Source organism: Phocoena phocoena, chromosome 3 (genome assembly GCF_963924675.1).
Source record: "Phocoena phocoena chromosome 3, mPhoPho1.1, whole genome shotgun sequence".
NCBI lineage: Eukaryota > Metazoa > Chordata > Mammalia > Artiodactyla > Phocoenidae > Phocoena > Phocoena phocoena.
Genome location: NC_089221.1, coordinates 12,214,904 through 12,241,352, shown reverse-complemented (window position 1 = coordinate 12,241,352; position 26,449 = coordinate 12,214,904). Strand labels below are relative to the sequence as shown.

At 47.5% G+C, this 26,449-nt stretch overlaps 1 protein-coding gene across 1 annotated transcript in view; it reads right to left on the bottom strand.

The window, feature by feature from the left end:
* The window catches only part of TRIO (trio Rho guanine nucleotide exchange factor), a 372,408-nt gene that overhangs the window by 153,514 nt on the left and 192,445 nt on the right, over positions 1 to 26,449 (bottom strand). The window contains exons 10-11 of the mRNA XM_065873385.1: positions 16,378 to 16,500; positions 4,791 to 4,982 (exon numbers count right to left, since the gene is read on the bottom strand). Coding sequence (XP_065729457.1) covers positions 4,791 to 4,982; positions 16,378 to 16,500 — 315 coding nt within the window. The remainder of the gene's footprint in view (positions 1 to 4,790; positions 4,983 to 16,377; positions 16,501 to 26,449) is intronic.

The following is a 26,449-nucleotide window of genomic DNA, read 5'->3' as shown; positions in this document are numbered from 1 at the left end:
TACAGGAGGACAAAATACAGGAGGACGAAAACTCTCCTAAAATAAAAGTCAACGTTCCTTCTAAATACTACAGTACTATTTCAAAGACATTAAAAAAAAAAAAGAGGACAGATTAGCAGTCTTCGGGTCTTCTGAGAGATTAAACATCTCATGGATTCTTTTAGAGAAAAAGAAAAAAGAGGAAAGGGTCCCAGGATGCTTCCAAATCTGGGTTTAAGGGTGAAATTGGGCTGACACCTCTATCGACCACCTTCTGTATTCAACCTCAAGGTATAAAATATTTGCCACCCACGTGAAAATTCAAATGACCCTTGAACAAAGCGGGGGTTAGGGGCGCCGACCCTCCACACATTCAAAAATCCACGTAGGATTTACAGTCAGCCCTCCGCGTGCGAGGTTCCTCCACACCTGCGATTCTATACCCGCAGATCGTGTAGCGCTGTAGAGTTTACTACTGAAAAACGTCCACGTGTATGTGGACAGGTGCAGTTCAAACCCATGTTGTTCAAGAGTCAGCTGGGGGCTCCTCTTTCTTATCTCTTCCCGGGAACGAGCACCTGCGTTCTGTCCTCCGGGGTAAGAGAGTAGAGCCCAAGGTCTCCATGCTGAACCTCAGTGCTTGGTCTGCAACGAGACTTAGAACCACCAACCTTCTCCCAGGTGTGACTCTTAAAAACAATTTCCGAGTCAACACTGAGCAGATATCACCTTGACCTGGCACCTTTTCAAAGTTGGTTGTTAATCAGATCACCTTTGTATTACTTGCTCCTCAGAGAGCCAGAAATTTACTGCAAAAAAGAGAGGGCTATAGGGCTACTCTCCGGAAAAAGTGAGTCTTAAAACCACTGCCGAACATCTGGGAGCGAGGAAGGTTAACCTCCGCGTCAGCAGAGCCTTTGACAGTTAACTTCTAAAAAGCTTCACGTATTTGCCTGAATGAAAAAGGCCACTTGCTTTTTCTATCTCCCTCCAAGTAATTTGAAATTGTATGATCTGCTTGAGAAAATTAATTCTGCTAACTTAAATCTTCTAGCACTTTTTCATTCATCTGGTATGCTAAAATACTTAGTGACTTGATGCAAACACACATTTAATTAGCATGATTTCCTCCTCTTGGCCCTTCTCTCACATTTAATTTTGTTTAGGAACTCCCTTGGCAGTCCAGTGGTTAGGACTCCGCACTTCCACTCCAAGGGGCTCGGGTTCGATCCCTGGCTGGGGAACGAAGATCCCGCAGCCTGCACAGTCCGGCCAAAAAAATAAAGAAATAATAATAATAAAATACTTTTTTTAAAAAAAGGAGTTAATTTGGTTTCAAAACACATAATGAAATTTGTTCTAAATGAAGTTTTCTTTCAATAACAAGTTTCAAAACACAGCAACTGAAGAAGCCGTCCCTTCCTGCATTAAACCTACCACGTACCCCGGTGGGTCTGAGGGAAGCCGTCCCTTCCTGCATTAAACCTACCACGTACCCCGGTGGGTCGGAGGGAAGCCGTCCCTTCCTGCATTAAACCTACCAAGTATCCCGGTGGGTCGGAGGGAAGCCGTCCCTTCCTGCATTAAACCTACCACGTACCCCGGTGGGTCGGAGGGAAGCCATCCCTTCCTGCATTAAACCTACCAAGTATCCCGGTGGGTCTGAGGGAAGCCGTCCCTTCCTGCATTAAACCTACCAAGTATCCCGGTGGGTCTGAGGGAAGCCGTCCCTTCCTGCATTAAACCTACCAAGTACCCCGGTGGGTCGGAGGGAAGCCGTCCCTTCCTGCATTAAACCTACCAAGTACCCCGGTGGGTCGGAGGGAAGCCGTCCCTTCCTGCATTAAACCTACCACGTACCCCGGTGGGTCGGAGGGAAGCCGTCCCTTCCTGCATTAAACCTACCACGTACCCCGGTGGGTCGGAGGGAAGCCGTCCCTTCCTGCATTAAACCTACCACGTATCCCGGTGGGTCTGAGGGCATCTGTACAGCCCAGAGAGGAGAGCGAGGAAGATTCTGGGGCTGGTCAGGAAACAATAAATCCACCGAGAAAATGGCTGAGGCTAAAAATGGAGTCCAAGCACATGAGGGGAAGAATCAGAAAACATTCCACGCCTGTGTGTGGCCAGCTCCCCTCAAGTCCTGCCCTCCCAGTCACCTGGGCATGTTGGTACCCCGCCTCCAACCGTCACCGAATCCTTCCCCGACCCGGGTCACTTCGGGGTCACATGAGATTAAGAGGAACCAAATCACAGTAAAATACCAGTTTCTCTGCTACTGTGGTCTTTCATACAAAAAGGCAAGAATGATGGACTGACAATTCTCCAGTTGTGAAGGTGAACCACTTAACCTTCACAGCAGCTTTAAGCTCTCCTCAGTCTACAAACTTCACATATACTAGAAGTTCCTACAGCGTAAGTCGAGAAAACAAAATGTATTTTCACTTTTCCATAAATTTCCAAGCCTAGTGACAAAACAGACTCCATAGTTTACTAACTGGAATGCTTCTACTGTAAGATTTTTCCTTAGAAATGCTGCTGCTGTTACAAAAACCAGTGAACCCAAACATAGCCTCCGGAGAGCAGCTTTCGTAAACGGCTTTCCTTCTAGTTTCCTTTAACGCCTGCTTTTGGAGAAGCATAACAAAGCTGGAAAGTCATACATAACGCTTCATGGAAAGAGCCTCTCTCTGTCCTAACTGCAAGTTAAATCTTCGTGAATCCTGCTAAAGAATATTCCTAAGGCCTGTGACACAGACAAACATCAGGATACAAGCACTGGCTCTCATCTCCAGACTCCAGGCCTGCCGCCACTGCTGCCCTTCCCCTCTGCTCAGTCTGTGAACGCTGCCCGGCGGCCTGTCCTTCCTCTTGGGCCCCTCCAGGCCCGCGGCGCTCCCTGCGGCCCGAATAAGGAACGCCAGCCCCCCCATACCCACCCACCGCGCCTCCCTCGGGAAGGTCCGGGCTGCCCAGAGCCCCTCGCCTGCTTTCTGTCTCTCACAGCTTAATGAACAAAGGCACAACCTGCTTTTTCACAGGCATCATCTTCTCTCCCTCTCGGCTAGGGTGTAAAAATGCGTAAGAGAAAGAAGAGGTGGCATACGAGTACTGATGGGAAAGAGAGGGTAACACACAGCTATATCAAAACAGGTGCTGTAACAGGTGTGTGTAAAGAAAGTTCTAGAGTGCAGGGGGAACAGCTGAATCTGCCTGGGGAAGTGAAGGGAAGCAGTACATAACTGCAGGGACCAGATCACGAGGATGAGGTGATTCAGGCTGGTGCTCCAGATACACACAGAATCTCTGATGGTTCAAAAGCAAGGGTGTGACCCACTCAAATTCATATGCCTTGGTGGCAGGGCTGCAGAGCCAGGGAGACGAGTTAGTGGTTGTGGCTTGGTTCGAGCTGAGTGGGGAACTGGTGACACATGCACCCGTAATCAGAAACTGCCATGGACCGATGTCCACTTAACGTGTCGTCTCCTTGGGAAAAACAGTCTCTTTGTGAACACCGTGAAGTCTTTTTCAGTGGTGGCATTATTAAACCAGGAAAAGAAGCCACTCCTGTCAGTTTTCTATTCTGACAACTGTCCAGGGTCCACAAAGCACCAGCCCCTTTGCAGAAAGGGCTGCTCAGGGTCCCGGCCATTTGCCAAATATGCCCCCTACACTGTCTTCCTGGGCTCACGAAGTTTGAGTTGGAAGTGAAGACGACTGTCCTGAAGCCAAACATTCAAGTCAAACAAACGGGCTGGTGGAGGACTGACTGCCCAAGATCCCAGACCCGGTAGTGAAGTTCTTTTCCTTTAAACAATTTCATTGGTTCCTGATCTTGGATGCCTTTAAACAAGGCAAGCCAGGCCTGGCCCCTTCCAAGTGTCTCTCAGAGTCTTACTCCTCCCAGATCCTTCTTCCTAGCCTGTTACTACCGCCTTCATGTACTCAATCTCAAATTACCTAAAAGGGCCCCTCATTTCCAACTTATAAAGAGCTGTCAAGTGGAGAATTTTTTTCACCTTAGAAATAAGATGTAGTAAGTCGACATCTTAATTTGTAGTCCTACCGAAAACTTTAGTTTTTATTATAAATCCTTCTATCTCAAAAGCTACATAATAGTTTCTTCAATTGTAACTTTCTATGATTTTCTTTTTTTTAATTTTTATTTTATCTTGGACTATGATTTTCACAAGAGTAACATATATGCAAGGTATAATTAATACCAACGTGTTTTCCATTTACCAAATAACACATTACCTCTTATCCTGAGACAAGTTTATCAGAACAGCATACCTATGACAGTAACATGGATATTATTAAGGCCGTGCTGGCTTTGCTACGTTTAAATTCAACATTATGTAAAATGCACTTCTGCGAGTATCTGAGAGCAGCCGCACAGCCTGATAAAATCAGAAGGCAGCCAGGACTTCAGCCACATGACAGGCTAACAGGCAGAAAGGAGGTCCCACAGCTCTGAGCCCAAAAGGCAGGTCGTCTATTTCTGCTACAATGGCTGTGCCCTGCCTCTCGCCAAGGACCCCCTTCAGCTCCTGTCTTCCCCGCTCCCCTCCTGGTCCACAGCTCCCAGCCACGCCCTCCCTCACAGGTCTGCTCCCGGCAGATGCCACCCCCTGCAACGGCACGCGTGTGCCCGTGTGGCGAGGACGGCCAGCAAGGAGGCCAGCCCTGCCCCCACCTGCGCAAACGGCCACCTCTGGCCCACTTTCTCACACCACGCCCATCCTCATTCCTCCCTCGGAGTCCAGAGGCCCTTCCAGACAGGGCTCCGTCTCTGCCTCCGGATGCCTCACCTCTTTCACGTGGGTGTGAAAGGACACCGACATGTCCAGGAGGATCTTCCGCTGCTCAACTCGCCGAACAAAATCTTGTATCCGGTCCTCGAGCTGATGGGCGGCCTGATAGATCTCTTCCGGGTCACATTCCCCAGTCTGAGCCAGCTGTTCTGCTGCTTCTAGTAATTTATCCGCATTGGTGTATGTGTTCTGTGCAAGAGAACATTCAGAGACACAGAAGGTGAATAAAAGACAAACTGGCCAGGCTGGGAGCCATAATACACTGGAACAGAGTCAGTGTGTGATGTTCCTTTCTGTAAATCAAACAGAGGAAAGAGGAGGGGAAGAGATGATTTTAGGAGTTCAGAACATCTCCATGAGCAGCCTTTTCCATTCTCGTTTGAGGCTGTTAAACTCTGAACCTCACGGCAAAGCCCTTCCGTCTGAGGCAGTGATGGGGTATCTGGTAGGCAGCTGCTGGCCATCTCGTGACTCATAAAGGGCTTTGGGCCTTTTGCTGCCACGCAGCCAGAAGACAGCGCGTAGCCACAAATGCCTACCTCACTTTTTCTCCTGGTTTTATGACAGAGTGCAGAGTTTCAGTTTTGTGTCTTTCAGTATGATATGCCGCTTTAGGATAATTCCCCAAGATCAAGTGAAAAAGTTACGTTGCAAACAAACATAGGCTGCTGCCTCTTTTCACATGTTTCTACTTATCAGTAATTCTGTGCTTATCTTTCCTCTACTTTGGGGGATACGTTTTTTAAAGAAAAAGGAAATAATAACTACAATAGCTATAAAGTAGCCAGAGTTTTAAAGAGCTGAGAGCTGAGTATCAATTGGGTGTCTAAAATACTCTGAAAATTACTCTGTTTTAATTCTTGATAAGCGAGGCTGCAAATGGCTTCCTCAAATCAACAGGTTTGTTAGAGACCCGACAGTGTTCGAGGGACCTGCTGGCCAGAGGGCTGCCGACGGGAACGGGGAGCAGTCCAGCCGGGTGGGGGACCTCAGTGCAGGAAAGAACAGAATTCAGGCCCCGAGAAGCCCAGAAGAGGCATGCGGCTCCCCGTGAGACACCGGCTGAGCCCTTCGTCCTTCTCCTTCCCCAGCATTTCAGCCCCACAGCCGAGCAGGGTCGGCACCTCATGGATGAGACGGGGCGTGGCCCCAGGTGTGCGAGGGTGCCCCTGTGGGAAGTCCGAGCCTGATGGGGCACGGGGTGCCCCTGCACTGGGAAGCCTCCCAGGTCGAGACTGGTGACCTCCAGGGGTATTAACCTACTAATAAGCCAATGCATCAGGATGATGAGAGGGAGAAGGAGAATACTTGTGTCAACCCTGCAACACTGGACTGGAACTGGAGGATCCACGTAAGTTCACGGTTTTCAAGAGACACGTGTGTAAGTGTGCACGTACCCTCATGTCCCTCCCCCGCCCCCCATCCACCAAGAGGGCCTGGGAACAGTGATGGCCCAGCAGCACTAAGCAGGGTAGTACCAAGATCTCCACTTGTAAGCACCATTCTGCTCTGGAGGGAACCAGGGCTCCGTGGAGAAATGGCGGGCTCCAGGGTTGGGGTGAGACAAAGTACAAGATGAATCTGTGACATCTTACCGTGCCCCAAAGCAAGGAGAAGCCCAAGAACAATGTGGACAGGAGAGAGAAGCCAGCTTGAGGAGGCGCATGCTGGCCAAACGAGGGACAATCTGAGCATCAGAGGGAACAGTGACAGCGATGGAGGATAATCCATACACTCAATCGGAAACCAGGAGTCCCGACTGACACAGAAAGTAAAACTGGAGGATGGACGGCATAGTTACAGAATTTCAAAGTACCTCCCCACAAAGAACTTGCTAATTACAAAGGGGGAACGACTCACTTTACAACGGAGACATCTGGCAGACACCACCTTAACCCAGGGATCAAAGTGGACACCATAGGTAACAGGACAGATTAAACTGTTGCAACCCTTGAAGGGACGGAGTTAGGAGGACACGGCAGCACTCCCGGGATACACCTGCCAAAGACGTATAACCAGAGTACAGGCATGAGGAAGCATCAAACAAACCCAAAGTGAGGGGCATTCTCCAAAACAACGGGCCTCAGATTTTCCTAAATGTCATGCCACAGAAGTTAAGGAAGGACCAAGGAGTGACTCTAGACTGAAGGACACTCAGAGATGTGACGACTAAATGTCACAGGTGGTTCTACACTGGATCCCTTAGCTATGAAGGACATCGTGGTCTGAGGGTTAGAAGGTAGTCATGTGTCAGTGTTAATTTCCTGATTTTGATGGCGGTATTATGGCTGTATAGCAGGATGTTGGTAGGAAACACACACTCAAGTCAACGGTTTAGCGTGGGGGGTAGGTTCTCTGTGCTGTATTTCCAACTTTTCTGCAAGTTTAAAAAAATTTTACAACGGAGTAACATTCAGTGTGATAAGGATGAGGTGATCTCAAAAATGATGCCGACGCACACTTAAAGAGCACGCGAGGCCCGAGCGTCAGGGTAGGGTCGGGTGGAGCGGTCCATCCTGGGCAGGCTCTGAGGGGGTACAGTGTCGACGGGTGATTTAAACGTGACAGTAAAGACCAGCTGGAGGGCGCTCTGCTCTTCGTCACCAGCATAGGTTGATGGCTCCCTGCTCCAAGTGTGCCCCTGGCATGAGCACCTACTGGGCATGGGTCTAAGGGCCTCCCCCACACTGAGCTGTCTGATCCTAACCACCGCCCCTTTTACAGGTCAGAAGACTGAGGCCAGGAGGCCAATCTCAAGACTCAGAGGCCAAAGCCGGCAGGTGGTGAAGCGGGACGCATCCCGGTCTGCCTCAGGGGCCTGGGCTTTCAACAACCCAGTGTACTGTTCAGCTCACCCCTCACAACGGTGGTTCATGCAGCCCTGCTTCACACACTGCAGGGCTGACAGTCACCCCCTTCTCCCTGTCCCTCTGGAAAACCATCTTCAGGGGACTTTTCTTTCTTGGTACTATCCAAGTCTCACAAGAATGTCCTGCACTACTAACAAAGGATCCTTCAGAACTCCTAGAAATGATGGGAGAGACGTCAAAGAACCCCGCAAGACTGACCGACATGGCCAGACTCGGAAAATGTCTATGTGCGCACTTTACATAGTCTTTGAACTCAATTACGTGGCCTCATCTGAAAAGCACAGTCATTCCCGATCTGACCGCAGAGCTTCAAAGCACAGTTAAAGGGTTTTGTATATATATATTCACCGTGACCCGCTGGGAAGCTAAGCTGTCCTGATTCCTGCGCAGAGCAGACAGTGCACCTGCCCACTTCAAAAGAGCTCTGGAACCACAAAAGCACTTTTCAGAAAAGTCCACTCTCCGTCCTGCACGACTCTGGCCAGCGGTAACTTTGTGACAAGAAGCCCTTCACGCAGATTATCAAACCATCTGGGAGATTCCGAAGGACAGGACAGAAAGACTGTCACGTCAGTACCTGGGTGTCGCCGTGGTGACCCACAGCCTCAGGCTGGATAGGATCAGCCCTCCTCATGGCCAGACGGACGAGGGAGGAGTTAAACTAGGAATGAGAATCACAGCGATGCGGTAACGATGAGGGAGGGATAAGGAAGCCATCGACGATGACACAAAAAGGAGCGACGGAAAATGTCGGGGCCACAAGGAGCCTCAGGGGGCCTCACAACCACATGGAGCGTGGATCCGGGATGGGGCCCCGAACAGGGGGAAACGAAGGAAACCTGAACGAAGTACGGACTTCAGTTCAGCAGTATGAGTTATTAATCCTAACAGTATCGGTTCAATATTACATTCCTATAATATTATATATTATTAGTATGATATGAGATCAATATTAGCTTATTAATGATAACAAATGTACCGCACTAATGAACGGTGTGAGTTTTGATAACAGGGGAAACTGGGTGCAGGGTATGAGAATTCTCTGTATCATCTTCACCATTTGTGTGTGTGTGTGTGTGTGTGTGTGTGTGTGTGTGTGTGTGTGTGTGTGTGTGGTACGCGGGCCTCTCACTGCTGTGGCCTCTCCCATTGCGGAGCACAGACTCCGGACGCGCAGGCTCAGTGGCCATGGCTCACGGGCCCAGCCGCTCCGCGGCATGTGGGATCTTCCCGGACCGGGGCACGAACCCATGTCCCCTGCATCGGCAGGCGGACTCTCAACCACTGCGCCACCAGGGAAGCCCCACCATTTTTCTGTACATCTAAAAGTTGTCTAAGAAAGTTTATTAAAAAGATATGATGTGTATGTATGTACACACACACACAGAGCAGATTTTTAAAAAACAGCCTTCACCTAGGGAACAGGTCCTGAGCACTGTCCACAGATTCTGTCACCTAGTCCAGCGGTCCCCAACCTTTGTGGCACCAGGGACCGGTTTCGTGGAAGATGCTTTTTCCACGGACGGGGCCGGGGGATGGAGGGAGGATGGTCAGGCGGTCATGCGAGCGATGCGGGCGGCAGAGGAAGCTTCGCTCGCCCGCCCTCCACTCACCTCCCGTTCCTAACAGCCCGCAGACCAGTACCACTTGCGGACCCCTGACCTAGTTCTTCCCTCCGGGGAGACTGGCCTCCGGCCCCTCAGCGCAGCCCCTGGCCACAGAGAAAGCTCTCCTCACGATGGGCAGCTACCAGCCTCAAGGTTCCTGCTGGGCAGGTTCTGCATACACGTTGCCCCCAGAGGCCTCCACTCATCAGAGGCCGCACAGTGAGGTGGCATTCCTGGGGACGGTGGCTTTATGGGGATCCACGCTTCCCTGCGGGGCCTCCCAGGACCGTGCTCTGCAGCTCTGAGCAGAGGCACGACCGGGCCTCGGTGCTGGACGGACAGACAGCGTAGCACGCTGTACACTGCACGTACACACCTGTTAAGAGCCGAGTCCTGTTCTCGCATCTATTGTCACTACAGCCGTGAAGCTGCTTCCCTCTCGAGTTTAGTAAGTGGATCTGCAGGTGACAGAGCCTCCCAACACATGCCAATTCTGAAGGCTTTCCGCCTCTTGGCCAGCAGGTAAAGACAGTTACAACAATCAACGTCCCAAAGGAAGAAGTGCATTTCTGAATGATCTGGGACATGAAACAGCACTCATTTTACGCTTGAAGACCCTGAGCCAGTAGGAAGGTCTCCGTGGCTCTCCCTCGGCAGAGCAGTAGGTGCTGCTGGAGCTAGGGTTAGCCCGCGGCCTGTCTGAAACCCAAGGCCAAGGCCTCCCTGTGCACAGAACCTACCCTGGATCCTTTGGCCATGGAAGAAATGGATCCCCGTGTGTTCATAAACATACGGATGAGAAACACTAGCTTTGGAGCACTTGCTCTGTGCCCCGAAGCAGCCTTGTGACAAGGACACGATTTCACTTCTACTTTATAAGCCAGAACACGGAGACAAAGAGATGCAAAAACTCAGCCAGCAGTCAGGAGAGCTGGGACTGTCCCCGAAACAAAGGCCTCGGCCAGCGGTCCTCTCAGAAGGGAAGGTTGAGTCAATCTTAGACTTACAGCAGGGAGGAGGTGTCAAGTAAAGGAGGCTGTTTTGGGGTCTGAAGAGACTGGAGTCCCCTCTTCCACCCACTGCCCTGTCCCCAGGGCATCTCCCCCGGGGCCCAGCTCCTGGTCCATGGCGTGGGGTACCAACCCCTGCAGCGAGGACTGAAGGAGATACTGTAGGGCCAGGCCGGGGTGCGCCCAAAGAGTTTCCTTTTTTCTTGAGAAATAAATTAAAATTGCACAATGTCCTAGGTCTCAAGAAACACAAGAGCCTTTCAAAGGAGGATCAGACCTTCTCTCCCTACCATCCACAGCCTGGGTCTTATGCAAGATGGCCAGAGGCTATATTTAGAAACTGGTTTAAAAAAAAAAAAGAAGATGGGTTTTCTTGATCTTAGGAAAGGAGGAAAACACAAGCATGTCACGCCTGAATTTCAGGTGTGCCGAAAGTGCCCTCGTGCTGTGCTCAGCGCATCCTCCCTGCAAAAGGTGAATGAGCTCAGGAGAGACCCCGGGGGTTAGAGAATTGGCCTGATTAGCTTCTGAAAATCCAGAATGAATGGTTACGGTCTCCTGCTCTCCCGAATGCCACACTTCTTTATCCTGGAAGATATGTTAATTATATCGCACACAAAAAAAGTTACTGACAGAAATGGCTTCCTGGAGAACAACTGTGAGATGTTTACGTCTTTGCAAGGTGATTTGAATCCCAGGGGACAAGCAGACATGAGAGAAGGCACCTACGGGAAGATGCTATGCCAGAGATGTACTGACTCCTATTAGAGACATCTTCTGTGCTCTCAAAACCAGCTTCTTCCGCGAACCAGAATTGTCTCAGCTTTCCTGGCTGCTGTACTCATAGCTTTTTAAATCTAAAAAGGGACGTTAAACTTGGACAATTATTTAGAAGGTAAGAGAGCAGGTGACTGTCAAAGAGCACCTTCCTTTCCCAGTCATTTGTAAAAAGCTTCACGTGGAAAGCATTGCTCATTTCTTTTTTAAAGCTCCTGCGTGAACGTGCAACGTGGCCGCGCTCTAGAAATTCATCAGCATGGAGTCACTGGATAGGATCTATCTACTCAACAATCACTGTACAACATAAGGAATGGATCTTCAGATTAGTCGCGAGGAGGTTCTCGGGTCTGCCGAACCGTGTGCAGAAACGGTCCAACGCTTCCTGATGCGGCTCTAGCAGTGTCTGAAACAGCCTGAGACCAGGGGCCTCGCAGCAAAGTCGAGGGCCTGCAGCAGTCACACTGGCCTGCACAGCTCGCTGCCACCAGGACACAGAGGCTCTTTTCGGGTTCCCCCTTCTCAGAACACTAGAACCGCTCTACACAATAATCTATATTTAGTAGGTTTTAAATGAATTCAACCGTAAGACTTTTGACACTTCGTTTCTGAATCTCTGTCATGTTACTTTACCATGTCATGTTTTGAAGAAGCTGACTTTAAGAAAAATTCATTAAATAAACTGCTAATTCAATATCTTGAAACTAAAGATTGTCTAGAGACAATTTAGAATTCATTTTACAAAGGACCCTTCAAGACACAACCCCAAGACACACACTAACTCACCTTAAACTTAACTATGAAAAAGAAATTTCTTTTCCCTAAACCCAAAATGTGTTTTACCTTTGTGAGTATGTTTCAGAAAATGAGAAAAGGCTCTTTATTAAGCACTAAAGATGCCTCTCTGTTCCTGTTTTTAAGGTGCCTCCAAAGGCCATTCTGTCCAAAACATACACACATCTAAAGCATGACCGTAGACCTCCCTCTGCCATAGGACTTGTATTATACTTTGTTTTGACAGAAAGCAATCGAAGACAGGAGGGTAGAGAAGGAAAGGTGGGGAAGGCATTCCCTCCAGTGGCCTCGCCCCCTGCACGAGAGCAAGACTGATGTTGTCTTCTCTGGGAAGAGGCAGACAGCTTTCCATGAATGAAGCTACAAACACAGAGTGTAATCTGGCTCGATACCCAGGCCGCTGTCTGTCTAGCCCGAATCCACTGCACGTGGTCTTAATAAAGCCCGGCTCCTTGTGGAGCCACTTCACAGGACAGACCTCTCCTGGCTTATAATGCTACCCTCCTCCCTCTTACGCCCCTCAAAGAATCTTTATTAAACAAGCTGGGGTGGGGGGCTAGAGAGAGAAGCCCACTCTATTTCTTCAGGTCTATAGCCCCCTCCCAGCTTACTACGTTTAATCTGTTCTTATCATAGAGGGGTCCAGGGTGGCCCCCCGGTGTCCTCTGAGGCAGGGCACGTTCCTTTCAGAACCAGCCTGAAGCGGGTCCGTGATGCGCAGTTTCTGCAGGTACACGGGCGGCGAGCACCGGGCTCCAGAACCCCATCAGGGACCACTCGGGCCCTGTCACACGACACACACTGAGCTGGATGCGTGTCTGCGGACAGAAAGGATCAGAGCCTTTCACCCTGAGGCAAGTGGAGGGGATTTCTCATACATGAGGGGCTGGTCCCCGTTCACAGCCAACCACGACAGACTGCTGAATGCCCACTCTGGGCAGCGGCACGTCCCTGTGTGCCTCCTGGATACAGTTTTATCAGCCAGGGACGCAGAAACCGGACTGCCGGTGCCAGGGGCGATGCGGAGGTAAAGTGCACAACACTCCCTCTGAACCAACGGTATCTAAAACATGCACCAGCATCAAGCGACATTCTCCAAGTGACGGGAGGGCCTATAAACACTTCATGCCAGAAGGAAAAGAACGAAGAGAAGGAGAAGCTGGAGATGCTGGGCCAAGAGGCCAGAAGTGAGGGGCCAGGTCCCAGCAAGGGGTGGAAATGAGCGCACGGCCAGGTCCAGGGCGGAGCGCTCAGAGCCTGCCCCCCGGGGGGTTTGCAAAGGAGGGAGGCCCGCAGAGAGGGGAGGCTGGGTGTCTGTGCGTGGCTCCCCAGGCCGCGGCAGAATGAACCCCTGGCACATGACTGGTGATTATATGAAGACCAGAGAGAGGGAAACCGGGTGCAGGTGTTTGCAAAGTGAGCAGAAGGTGTTTACGTTTAAGGTATTTGTTTTTTCATGCACAGTTCAGACTTGGGCTTAAGGACTTTCAATTTAAGGAAAAGAGGGTCAGGTACCCCTTAGAGTCCCAGGGTCAATATGCCAAAGATGATAAGAAAGCAGTGAGACCTGGCCGGGGAGCGGCGGAAGCTGACAGGCCCCTGCCTTTCTCTGAACCAGGGGTAAAGGCAGTCCTCCCTCCACTCTGGGGCTCGCCCTAGAAACCTCAAGACGCAAAAGTGCCCTACAAAGAAAGTGTCTCCCTCTTGCTGCCCCCCGAGCCCCTGTGTTGACGGCTTTGATTGTCATCTTAGATCTGAAGAAGATTACTATGAAAAGATAGGGCGAGGGTCGTCACAGAAGGCACCACAGGAGTTAGAGGGAGGGGTCAACAGGTGCTGGACGCACACAAGGACACTCGGCAGGCCAGCGCCTTCACACTGGAACCGAGCCCACGGTCACGGGTGACCTTGCTACTTGGGGCAGAAGCCTGCTCTGGGTTTGGTTGTTTGCAGTCCCACCTCTTATAGATTCTTTGGTGCCTGAAGTCTTTGCTCAGAGGATCCAAATCTCACATCCATCCTCAAACCACATGGCTACAGAGCAGTAGCTTATCTTATGGAAAAACCAAGGGGAGATGGAACACATCTTCCACATTTCTTCTGCTACGAGAGGAAGGCAAAATATTTTCCAGCACCGTAAGTAGGGACATCACACGTAATGCAGAAAAGAGAAATCCAGAGACCCATTCTGGTGCGGCGAGGCCGCTGAACACAGAGCCTCTTCCATCCCGCTTCTAAGATCAAGAATGCACGAGACTGGGTGTCACTTTAACTTTACATACAGAGACTTTTACAGTGTAAAGGAAGTAACTGTTTTTTTGGGGTTTTTTTTTTGCGGTACGCGGGCCTCTCACTGTTGTGGCCTCTCCCGTTGCGGAGCACAGGTCTCGGACGCGCAGGCTCAGCGGCCATGGCTCACGGGCCCAGCCGCTCCACGGCACATGGGATCTTCCCAGACCGGGGCACGAACCCGCGTCCCCTGCATCGGCAGGCGGACTCTCAAGCACTGCGCCCGCCACCGGGGAAGCCCTAAAGGAGGTAACTTTTTAAAGGCATTTTCCCTGAACAGGACTGAAGTGCAGTTTGCTTTCCTGCTCATTTTGGCATTACAGATTTTGAGACTACATCGTTAGGTGTATATTGACACTCCCCCTTTTATAATTGAAGGCTCTCTTTATTTCTAATGACGTTTTTATGCTTTCAAGTCTATATGCTTAACACCAATATTCCTACACCAGTTTTCATTTGCTTAATATTTGCCTGGTGGATCTTCTAACACTTTACATACTTTCAAAATTCCTGGGTATTTATGTTTTAGGTTTGCCCCTTGAAAACAATACACAGTATGATTTTTTAAAAAACTATTCAATCAGAGAATCTTTCTTCTAACAAGTATAATCTATTTTGCATTTACTGTAATTACTGCTATTTGGGGACAAATTGCTACATCTTATTTTGTGATTTCCAACATAATTTTTGTTGTTCTCCTTTCTTTTGCTTCCACTAGACCCATTTTCCTGAGTTTTTACTTATCTGGTTTTCTGTATTTCTTTTCTTTTTATACTTATGGGAAGCGGTGTTTTCTATCCCCGCATTTAGTAGTCATTCAAGAACACTCACACGCACCCCTGTCTTTACAAACCTAAGATAAGCAACACCTCCTGCCAACCTCGTCAGGACACCTCTCCACCTTCTGTGTTCAAGTGCTCCGGGGCTTTGCTCCGTCTTGTTTTTAACTACCACCCAGTTCTACCGTCTTGTGTCTAAATGGTCAATCCTTTGATTTACAAACGTATTTACCAATTTCTGTGCTCATTATTGACCTCAAGCCTTTCTTCTCATATTTCCTTTTTATTCATTAAATTAACTCATTCAACAAATACTGCTGGACGCTTAGCTGTACCACGCCAGCCTTGTTCTAGGCGCTGGTGACAGAGAAGTGAACAACACAAAATCCTTGCACTCGTGGAGTTCAAATTACAGTGGCTGCTTCCATTATTCTGACTAAACTACACACTTCAGGTCTCCTGTAAGTAAGTGAATGGTAAACTCTCTTGGTCTTGGTCTATATTTTATTCTCACTGTTGAATGATAGCTCCACTGGGTGTGGAATTCCGGGTTCAGAGTTCCTTTCCCTCAGGTCTCCATCCCACTGTCTTCCAGAATCTGCAGTTACTGGTGAGAAGTCAGCTAAGAGTCATTCTCACGGTTGTGATTTTGTTATTTCTCTCTCCTTGTTGAGACTCTGCCTTTGGTGTTCCTCCGTTTTACCATTATGTGTCTCAGTTTGGATTCATCCTACAATTTCTTTTTAAAACAACCTTTACCCTAGCTCCTACAGCTTCCACATATATATCATGGCATGGTAATCTCTCCCTCCTTCACTCCTCCTTCAAAACACAAAACTAAATGAAAGGCACATTTACCAATGTGGGAAAGAGCTGGGCGAGATGCCATACATGACACTATCACATACACCTTACTTCCTCTCCAGCAGCCCTCACTGTGCCTACTTTTCAGGTAAAAAAGTTAACCTCAGAAAGGTTAAGAGACTTTTCCAAAGCCACACAGCTGGTGAGCATTACAGCCAACATTCCAACTCCACAAATCTCATGCTCTTAACACACCACACCCCTGCCTCCTGTTTCTGAAGCACATGACTTTAAAAGAAATAGAAAAGGGAAAAGAAATGCTGGCCCATCATTACAGAAATTCAAGGACTGTTATTCCCTGATTATGAGCTGGAATTTTACAAACTAGTCAACAGACACTTGTACCATAACTATGGCAAAAATATCCAAGACACTTTTCTGTTTCAAGAACTTCACATTTATGAAAGGGTCAACAGTCTAAACCATCTTTCGGCCAGGCCATGACAGCTTCATCTGAAATCTGAGCATTATCTCTGAATCACCTTCAAACCTACGTCATTAAAGCTAAGTCAACAGAGATGGGGTTAAAACTGTAATTCAAAACCAACCACATAGGTATTTATGGAAGAAAATAGTAAAAGCCATTGTTTTACCTGTGCTACTTCTTCAAAATCTTCATGACGTTTCTGCAAAGCTCTGGCCCGATGCAGAGATTTCCCCACACCTGTATGTTTGCTCAGAAATGCTTCTCCATGGTTCTCAATCCAGTCCAGCACCTACAATGAAATACAGATATACATGCCATAAAAACCATGCCTGCCTCCATCAGTTTTAGGGCTATCCATTAACGATACAGTCTCTTATCTAAACTCTATAAGAAACAAGAAACAAGGGAGAAAAAAAATTGGGAGCAACCGGACAGTAATCTAACACGTTGAGAATTACATCTTCTGTCTACTTTCTTACCACGATTTTAATCAGCTCTTACTTTAATAGTGCAAGTCTATCTATGTATAAATATTACATGCACTAATGATTAAATTAAATCTCACCTCAGTTTATGCATGACTGAGCCAACAAAACTGCCTGGGTTTTGTGTGAGATAGTGGTAGCCAAGTCACAGAGGAGCAATTTAACTTAACATTTTTATAAGGCTCAAAGCTTCACAACTCAGACAATTGAAGTTTAACTACAGAGTTCATGTTTTTCTGTCTCTTCTGAAAGACTTGAAACATGTAAGTAAAACCCAAGAAAACAAAACAGCTAAATGCCTCTGTCCTGGTCTTCGAGGATAATTTATTCTATAAACTAAGCTGTTATGAAAGCTAAACGTTCCATGAACTTAAATACATAAGAGTTCTTGCTAGCTGAAATCCACCACACTAAAGAAAAAGAGTAAAAGTAAAGCAGGGCAACCCAACGTTTTTAAGTCACAGCTGGGGCTGAGTAGTTCACTGGCTACTGTACTTGAGAAGTTGCAAAACGCCAACATTATCAAACAACATATTTAAGACTACATCAAATACACATTCGTCTCTTTCTGATGGAGAGGGGATAACCAGCCAAAAACTAAGCCAGTGACGTCTTTAGCCAGAAACTTTCCTTAAAAGATATTTGAATATCTGAAGACATTTGTTCATGTGTTGCAAAGTACTGAAGGCCACCTCGGATTCTGCAATTAGTAGCCATGGTAACTAAGGATGCAGATCAAAACAATCTTGGACTAAAGATCTGCCTGGAGCCGCACAGCTAGGACAGTGGTCTAGAGGGCAACCTGGAAGGGGCCCAGTCACAGCCCTCCACTAACTGCAAAATTAAGGGGGCCTTAGGGTGGGGAATGCAATGCACAGCTTGGGGAAGACAGTGGATAATACTGCAATAACTGTGTGTGGACAGCTGGGCACTCAATTTACCTGGTGATTGTTTCACAATGTATGCAAATGCCAAGTCACTACAGAGTACACCTGACACTAACCTAACAGTGCATGCCAACTATATTTCAGTTAAAGTAAATAAATAAAAGGGGCGTTAATTTGAGGTTCACTGATACGAAAGTGATCCCTTGCCCTTTGTTACCTCCACCACTGAGAGATCAGTTGCGCTGACAGACATCTAGATAAAAAGAGGCTAAAGGCCTGTCCAGGGACAGCCGGACTTGTCCTCTTCTGCTCCACACCAGTCATCTTCTGGTCTGACTGATGGTCCTTTCTGCATAGGGCTTAGCAAAGTCAGTAATGCGTGTAAATAAAATGGCTCACGAACCTGAATAAATCCCTGGTGGTCCTCTGTAAAGAGCCTTGTAGAATGAGCAGGGGTGTGTGTGTGTGTGTGTGTGTGTGTCTCTCTCTCTCTCTCTCTCTCTCTCCCTCCACGCGCGCATGTGGGAGGACAGGGTGGGGTACGGAGGTCAAGCCTCGCAGCGCAGCGGCTGCTCAGGCTACAGACACACGCTTACCTTATTACCATAGTTCATTTCTGAACCTCTCTGTCAACACCATGCTCTTCCAGTCACCCGGGGTCACACTATCAAAGTGATTCCTACTGGATCCATTTGTCTTCTGTCTGTCCACCTCCCAGCCCTTCTGAAAGCTCCCTCTTTACCTTTCATTTCTAGCCCCCTGCCCCACAGACGCGGGGTAGCCCTTCTGAGCCGCAGCTTCCCGCCTGCTCAGTGGGGATAATAATGGGGGCCTGTGAGTTGTCAAGCACCTTAATATCCTGGCGTGGCAGGTATAGAGCACACAGCCAGCCCCACCCACAAACTGTCACCAGAGACAGCTTCCATCTAATATCAAGCTCTTTGGTAGCACAGGCTATGAATATTCCATTGCTTTTTAACCAGTGCACTTAAGTATATTATTTTTCTTTCTTCAGATTAAAAAGAGAGAGAGAGACCTTCAGTATCACCATTAGTAGGTAATACCACATTCACCACCTGATATCAAGCTGCTGTTTATATGACAGTCTCTTACTACGTATTACAGAACACAGGTCCTGTCTCACTCGTAAAGAAATACCCAATGATAATTTCAAGATGTCTCAACTTCAAAGAATGGATACAGTTAATGGAATGTGCCTTTCGGTATGAGGCCAGCACCAGGCAGAAGACTAGGATCAAGTATATTAAGCTTGAAAAGAGTTGAGAGATACGTAAGTACATCTATGCCACTGTCCACTTCCCTATCAGATCTGCATGAAAGACTAGGAGACACTTTTTTTAAACTAAAGCTATAGTATCTGCTGTATACTCCCCAACACAGTGTAAAAAGAAAAATCGAGGTTTGGTAAACAGCAAACCTGATGAGTATTGATGACTCAATACAGACTTGAAGTAAGGGCACAATTTCAAAAAGTAAAAGACAAACACTATTTGGTAGAAAGAGCTGGAGGGAGCAAAACACAGTCTTTTTTAAAAAATAAGAATTTGTTTTTTCAAGCCCAAGAAAAGTTGCTTCAGAAAGCATAAATTGGAAATAAAAGCTATTATGAACCAATCACCCAGGGTTACAAATGGGTTACAATTTTTCTTTTATTAGTGGTTCCTTTTCACAGAATTATAAATACCAAGTGAAATTATATTTCCAACAAACATGAAAGTAATTCAAAGAAGACTACAAATTCCAAGCACTTTTTAAAAACAGTCGCAGACAACTGTGAGATCTAGCTCATACTCAAAACCAAACTTCCCCACGAGGCTTTTGCTTCTCATTAAGTCTGAGAATGTTTCCCAGATCGCCAAGGAATCCCGAATGAACGTACCTGCCCAAGGAGCATTTGAAAGACAAGCTTGTGGAACCTTTCCATTTAAAACATAAAAATATTTGCAAGCCAGGGGCTCCATCAAGCTAGTCCAGCCGGCCCCCTCCCTGACTCAGCTGTGGTGGCAGCTGCCCTCTCCCTGCCTTGTGACCTTCACCTGAACAACAACTTGCTCTCTGCAGCCGGCTCGAGGAAAAAGGGCAAAAGCCAGTCCTTCCCACGGGCACCTGGTTCACAGGCAGAAGAGCAAGGCTGGGAGGCCAACAGCGCCCCCTCCTTGTTTGGGGGATGTGGAGCAAGCTTGTTCCTCTGTACAGTGTCCTCTAACAGGCACCATGATAGCCCCAAGGTCAAGGTCGCTCCAAAGTGAGCCGCCAAGACTCAAAACACAGATAACTCTTCTCAGCATCTAAGTCAAAATGTCAGCTGTGCAGAAAACCTCAGATTGCTTAGCTCCCTACTTGTGATGTAATTATAAGATCAAACGTGACCACGGCAGTATGAACGAATAATTGCGCTGCTGTCTGAGCGCCTGCTACTGAAGCCGGCCCTGACGTACACTACACCGCCAGTCCTCATGGAGAGCTGGATGGGGGCACATCGTGCCTCTGTTTCATACGTGAAGACGCAGGACCAACGGCTACCAAGTGGAAGAGCCAGCCTGTGGACCTGGACCCAGGAAGCAGGGTCCATTCTCTTAACCTCTACTCTCCACTGCCTCTTCAAGTCAGCAGAGCTGGCACACAGGTGGCAAACTGAGGAAGGAAAGAGCTGATTTGCTTCAGAACAGTTCAGGCTATTGGGTAAGTGACACTATTATAATAGAGAGCAAAGCGGGGGGAGGTGAACCAGCAAACAACACCACGCCTGGACCACACGTCTCGGGAACTGGCCACTGTTGCCTTTTCTATCCTCACTCACGTGGCCGAGTCTGGCCATCCCATACAATCTCTAAAGTAATTTTCTGCCATAAGCCCCTACTACCTAATATTCACTATGTTTTGTGGATTAATATTTCTAAGTAATTACTATTTAAGAACTTACAACTAAATACTAAACCCTTGTCAGAGAGGAGACATTCTCAAAGGCCTATGTGTCAACAGCATGCAATATAAAGACCAATGCAATGACATTTTCCCTTGAAAGTGCGGAGGTATTTATTTCAAATACTTACTAGAACAGCCTTCTGTCATCACCATGCACCGTGTCATTGTCTCTGGCATCATCTATTGAGAGATTATTCTGTGCTGTGCTTGGGAGGGCAATACAGGTCCATAACCCCTTATCCACAAAAAGCTAAAAACAGCTCTGAAATTCCAAATATTTTTTCAAAACTTGGTCAGAAAAAGTCACTGGCGATTAAGACCTGACCTGAGGCTACTAACAGTCTTTACTGATCCCTTTGGTGTGGGTCCTTGAACGTTTGGCTGCAGAAATCTCCATGTGCTTGATGATGGGGGGCTGCCCAGACCTCACCAGAGTGTGTATCACGGTGTATACACACTGTTGTTCTCTTTCTCAACTCTGAGAGATTCTTAATTCCAAAACATATTTGTCCCAAGGGCTACAAAGAAGACAGTAGACTTTTATTATTATCTCTATTAAGCAAGAACTGGATGCTCAGGAAAGTTAAGAGCCCGGGAAAGAACACCTCGTTAAAAAGAGAAACAAACACAGGACTTCAAGAATCCGAACATAGGCTCCTACCTCTCATTATATTGTGTTACTATATGAAATGTAAATACTACATGAAAACCTTTAAAGTATTTCTAACATTAGAGTTCCAGCGCTAAGATTTACTGTTTGTAAAAGCTAGACCAGACCTCTGACATAAAACCACCAGGAGCACATTAAGCTTATCTAGTTTTGCTGGGAACTTTGGATGCAAACGGTATTCAGGGAAAACATACAAACATCTGTCAATTTTAGCTACCGTTGTAAAGAGACGAGGCCTAGGGAATCAGTGTTTTCTGTCACAATAATGAGAGTTCCCTCTAAGTCAGGGGGCCTCCACCCTGTTAAGACCCAGGCCACACAGCAGGAGGTGAGCGACGGGCAAGCGAGAGAAGCTTCAACTGCTGCCCCCATCGCTCGCATCGTCGCCTGACCATCCCCACCCACTCCAGCCCGTGGAAAGAGACTGTCTTCCACGATACCGGTCCCTGGTACCAAAAAAGGTTGGGGACCGCTGCTCTAAGTCACATTTTAAGCACACAAAAATGAAACAATTAACTCTGCCGAGTCTATATTCAATTTTAAAAACTACGGTTACATGAAACAAATAAAAAACAATGGCAATTCTAAAATATTCTGAATTTGTTCTTTTTAATATAAAATCAGATTTTCTAGTGGTAAAATATGAATTTCCTCCCATCCCTACCCTAGATTCCCTGTAAAACCAAAACTAACCCAGTTTCACTTACTTTAGTTACTTCCTTGTTCAACAGGCTGGCTGTTATTTAAATCACCAGGATACCAATCTAGAAATAGACATACTATGCTTCTAGTTCTGCTTTTAAATAAGTGCTCCTGACAGAAGCATTTAGATAAGAGCTTTCTTTTTTTTTTTGCGGTACGCGGGCCTCTCACTGCTGTGGCCTCTCCCGTTGCGGAGCACAGGCTCTGGACGCGCAGACTCAGCGGCCATGGCCCACGGGTCCAGTGGCTCCGCGGCATGTGGGATCTTCCCGGACCGGGACACAAACCTGTGTCCCCTGCCTCGGCAGGCGGACTCCCAACCACTGAGCCACCAGGGAAGCCCTAGATAAGAGCTTTCTTGATGATCAAATCAATGCTATTTTAGTGATTATAACAAAGGATGACCGAACAACTAAGCCACATCATTTGAAATTTGCTAAACTCAAATGGGGCACCAAAAAGGAGGCCTGCTCTTCAATAACATAACTTTTCTTAAAGGCCAGTGTTTCAGTCACTGCTGCAAGGAGGACGGACGTCCAGTATTACGCTGTTAATGACACTTAATCAGGAAGTTAAGAATCAGAAGTGAGGGAACCCACACACCCCTGCCATCTGAGCCTGCCTGGCACCTTCTTCCCTAACGCTCACAGCGTACTTTACTCCTGAAGCCGGCCTCCCAGTCACACTCTTCCCTTTCCCATCAGCTGCTCAGAGAAGAACACAAAGCTGTGAGCTGGGAATAGCTGGGCTCGGGACCGCTGGGGGTGGGAGTCAGCGCCCTCTCTCCCTTGAGGCCTCCGTTTCCCCTCATCCACTCCTAAGCTGAATGCAAACAGTGAGTGAGAAAGTAAAATGTGAAGAAACCTAAAAAGTCTCCTTCAGTAGCTATTTTCCTTTGCAGTGATGGGCAACTGCAGCTTCTATGAAAGCCCCTTCCCAGAGCCTGAGAAGCTCCACTTAAATATTCCTTCTTAAGTAAGATGTCAATTTGACTCTTTGATTAGCTCAGAGTGAAGCATCCTCCCCAGGTCAAGAGCAGTGAAGCAGTTAAAAACCCACTAGGCTTCCTGCAGCTTCGGCCAAGATGCTCGACTTTTTTGAGTCTGGGGTTTTTTAACCTGGAAAATGAGGGGCCTGGTCTGACGTGATCACAAGGGCCTCTGGGTCTAAATTCTGTAAAGTGCGTGGCATAACATTTACAGTGGAATGAAACAGACACAAAATTCCACATGCATTTGTGGGCTCTTGAGGACTGAGTGAAGAAAGAGTAACGTTCTAGGTCCAGCATTCACCGCTGCCTGACAGTAACGACTATCTCTACCCACACATTTCTTTACTTCTCTCCAGGGGAGCCAAGAACTCTCCATTTCTTCAATCATTGTATTTCAAAATTAGAATTAAGTTTGTTCTAAAAATATAATCACTCTTTTTTAAAAATTTATTTTACTTCTTTGTTTTTGGCTGTGTTGGGTCTTCGTTGCTGTGCGCGGGCTCTCTCTAGTTGCGGCGAGCAGTGGCTCCTCTTGTTGCGGAGCACGGGCTCTAGGCGCGTAGGCTTCAGGAGCTGTGGCTCGCGGGCTTAGGTGCTCCGCGGCATGTGAGAATCTTCCCAGACCAGGGCTCAAACCCTGTGCCCTGCGCTGGCAGGCGGATTCTTAACCACTGCGCCACCAGGGAAGCCCCTACTCTTTTTTTAACTTTGTATTTTATATTGGACTATAGTTGATTAACAATGTTGAGACACTTTCAGATGTCCAGCAAAGTGATTCAGTTATAGATATACATGTCTCTATTCTTTTTCACATTCTTTTCCCATTTAGGTTGGTACATAACACTGAGCAGAGTTCCCTGTGCTATACAGCAGGTCCTTGTTGGTTATCCATTTTAAATATAGCACTGTGTACATGTCAATCCCAAAGTCCCTATCTCCTCCCCCACCCCCCCCCATAACCAGAAGTTCCTTCTCTAAGTCTGTGAGTCTGTTTCTGTTTTGTAAGTTCATTTGTATCGTTTCTTTTCAGATTCCACATATAAGCAATAGATATTCTTTCTCTAACTTCCTTCACTCAGTTTGATAATCTGTAGGTCCATCCATGTTACTCCAAGTGGCATTATTTCATTCTTTTCAATGGCTGAGTAATACTCCATTGCATTATGTACCACATCTTCTAATTACTCATAATACTGAAATTTTTTTTAAATGGTTTCTAGAACATTTCAAAGTACACTAAGCCTAATGCTCACTTGGAAAAAGATGCTATTTAAAAAAACCTCAGTCAAATTACATACAGCAAACATATGATACAGGACACCAAATGCCCTGCATTGCAGGAGCTACTTCTGCTTAACTCCCATGAGAGCACAGGAAAGGCCAGGAGCGTGTGCTCCGCACGCACTTTCTTGTGTGGAAGGGAGCCTGGGCGAAATCAGGAAAGAAGGGCTCAGAAAGAGGCTGGCAGGCTTCTAAACTTCTACATCATCCATCCATCCATCCACCCATCTTCTAAAAAAATTTAAATCACTTCTCCTGGTATTACCATAGTTTTAATTACATAAGTACATTAAATTTCTTAAGGAAAGCAAAGAACCTTAGGATGAGAGGGAGGGAGGGAGGGAGGAAAGGAGGTAAGTAGGTTACTATTCATATAGTCTCACCTTGGATGTTCCCATCACACCCCAACCAAACCATCACTCTACCAACATGGGCTAATACCTTTAGCAATTTTCTAAACTTTTAAAAATTATTTTTTTCATTCTTAATTTGGAAATAAGTATAAAACAGTACAAAGTTGTCCAAGAAAAATCTCAATATGCCTAGATGTTATCTAAGAAACGCGTCCAGATGTTACGTATACCTTAAGTCTAGTCACTGAACTATAGAAATATACATACACACATGCATGCGTGCGGTCTTCCCTGTCAGCTAATCCCTGGACACTTTCCTCTTAGGGGACCCTGGCAATTCGGCTGACACTCAACAATGGGGAGACCCAGCTGCCTGGGATTCGTTCTTGGCTCTGTCTGCTCCTGGACATCCTGACCCCTGAGTGAATGTGTCCTCGACTTCCCATCCCACTGGCTCACAGCGCCAGCTCCCGCGCCCTGCATTCCTGTATTGCATCCACTGTGGGGAAGAGATTCATCCCTTTTCCCTCCCTTTTAACCCCACCATCGAACTGTCGGCTCCTTGCGAGCTGTGGTTACTAAGATTACTCAGACAGTCAAGTCTCTTCTCTGTTTCTATGACAAAAGGTAATGAAAGGGCTTCCCTGGTGGCGCAGTGGTTGAGAGTCTGCCTGCCGACGCAGGGGACATGGGATCATGCCCCGGTCCAGGAAGATCCCACATGCCGCAGAGTGGCTGGGCCCGTGAGCCATGGCCGCTGAGCCTGTGCATCCGGAGCCTGTGCTCCGCAACGAGAGAGGCCACAACAGTGAGAGGCCCGCGTACCGCAAAAAAAAAAAAAGGTAATAAAAGCTGGCTCCAGATCCACCAGAAAGATCAACAGTTAGTCTCTATCTGCTCCCAGCAGGTTCCCAATCCCTAATCAAACACTCGCCCTCCAGTACTCCCTAATTCGAACTGAGAAACTCTCAGAAAAGATGGCCATTTTCTAACCATTCTTATATGTAAACAGAAGACAGTGTTAAATCATCACATAGCGAGGGCTGTATAATGACCCTGATGAGAAAACCCCATCCTTCTGACTTAAATTAATGAGCAAAGGACAAATGAGGTTCCAGAACCTTCCCTTAAGAGCTAGGTCCAGTGTAGGTGGAAACTCTGGGTCAGGCATCACCTAGGGATGACTTTTACTGGCAAATGGCTAGCAGCCTAGGACCCAAGGCAGAACTGTGAAATAGCTTCTCCGTGGACCTGAAACCCATTTCTTTATGTTCAAGTGGCCAAAATCTTTAATATTTTAAAGATCTCACACATTGGCAAAATTCCCAGGCCATGAAATCACCCCTTCCTTCCTCAGCCACCCCTAAGTCCCCAACCTTAATCAAAGCTCCTGGTCCCTTCACAAAGATCTCCCAGTTAGATGACTTGATTCCAATGTAGGGCCAACCCTCCCCCATTCTAGAATAAACAAAGAGACTAACTCCAAATAATCTTTAATTAGCAAAATTGGGGGAATTCCTTAAATTTCTTCATCTACTCATTTATTCATTCAGCAACTACTGAGCATCTACTATCCCAGACGCTTGGGAAACACCAGAGAATAAAACACAGACCACTGCCCCATGGACCTTAAGTTCTGCACTCCAGGACTCCCCCCTGACTTGCACATTGGTCCATGGTGGGGCCCGAGCCTGTCTCCTCGCCTGGAATCTCGCTCTCACGCCACACTTGTCACCCTGTCATCCACTGCCGCAGCATCAAGTCAAAACACACGGCCTACGGGTATGAACTCCATGTGGTGAAACAGGGAAAACACTAACCCCTCCGCCACAAGCTGGCCGAGAGCACTGAGAGAGGAAGGAAACATGCACGGCGCTCAGGCTCGCCATGTCCCCTCAATGTGTCCCAAAGCTCACAGAAACA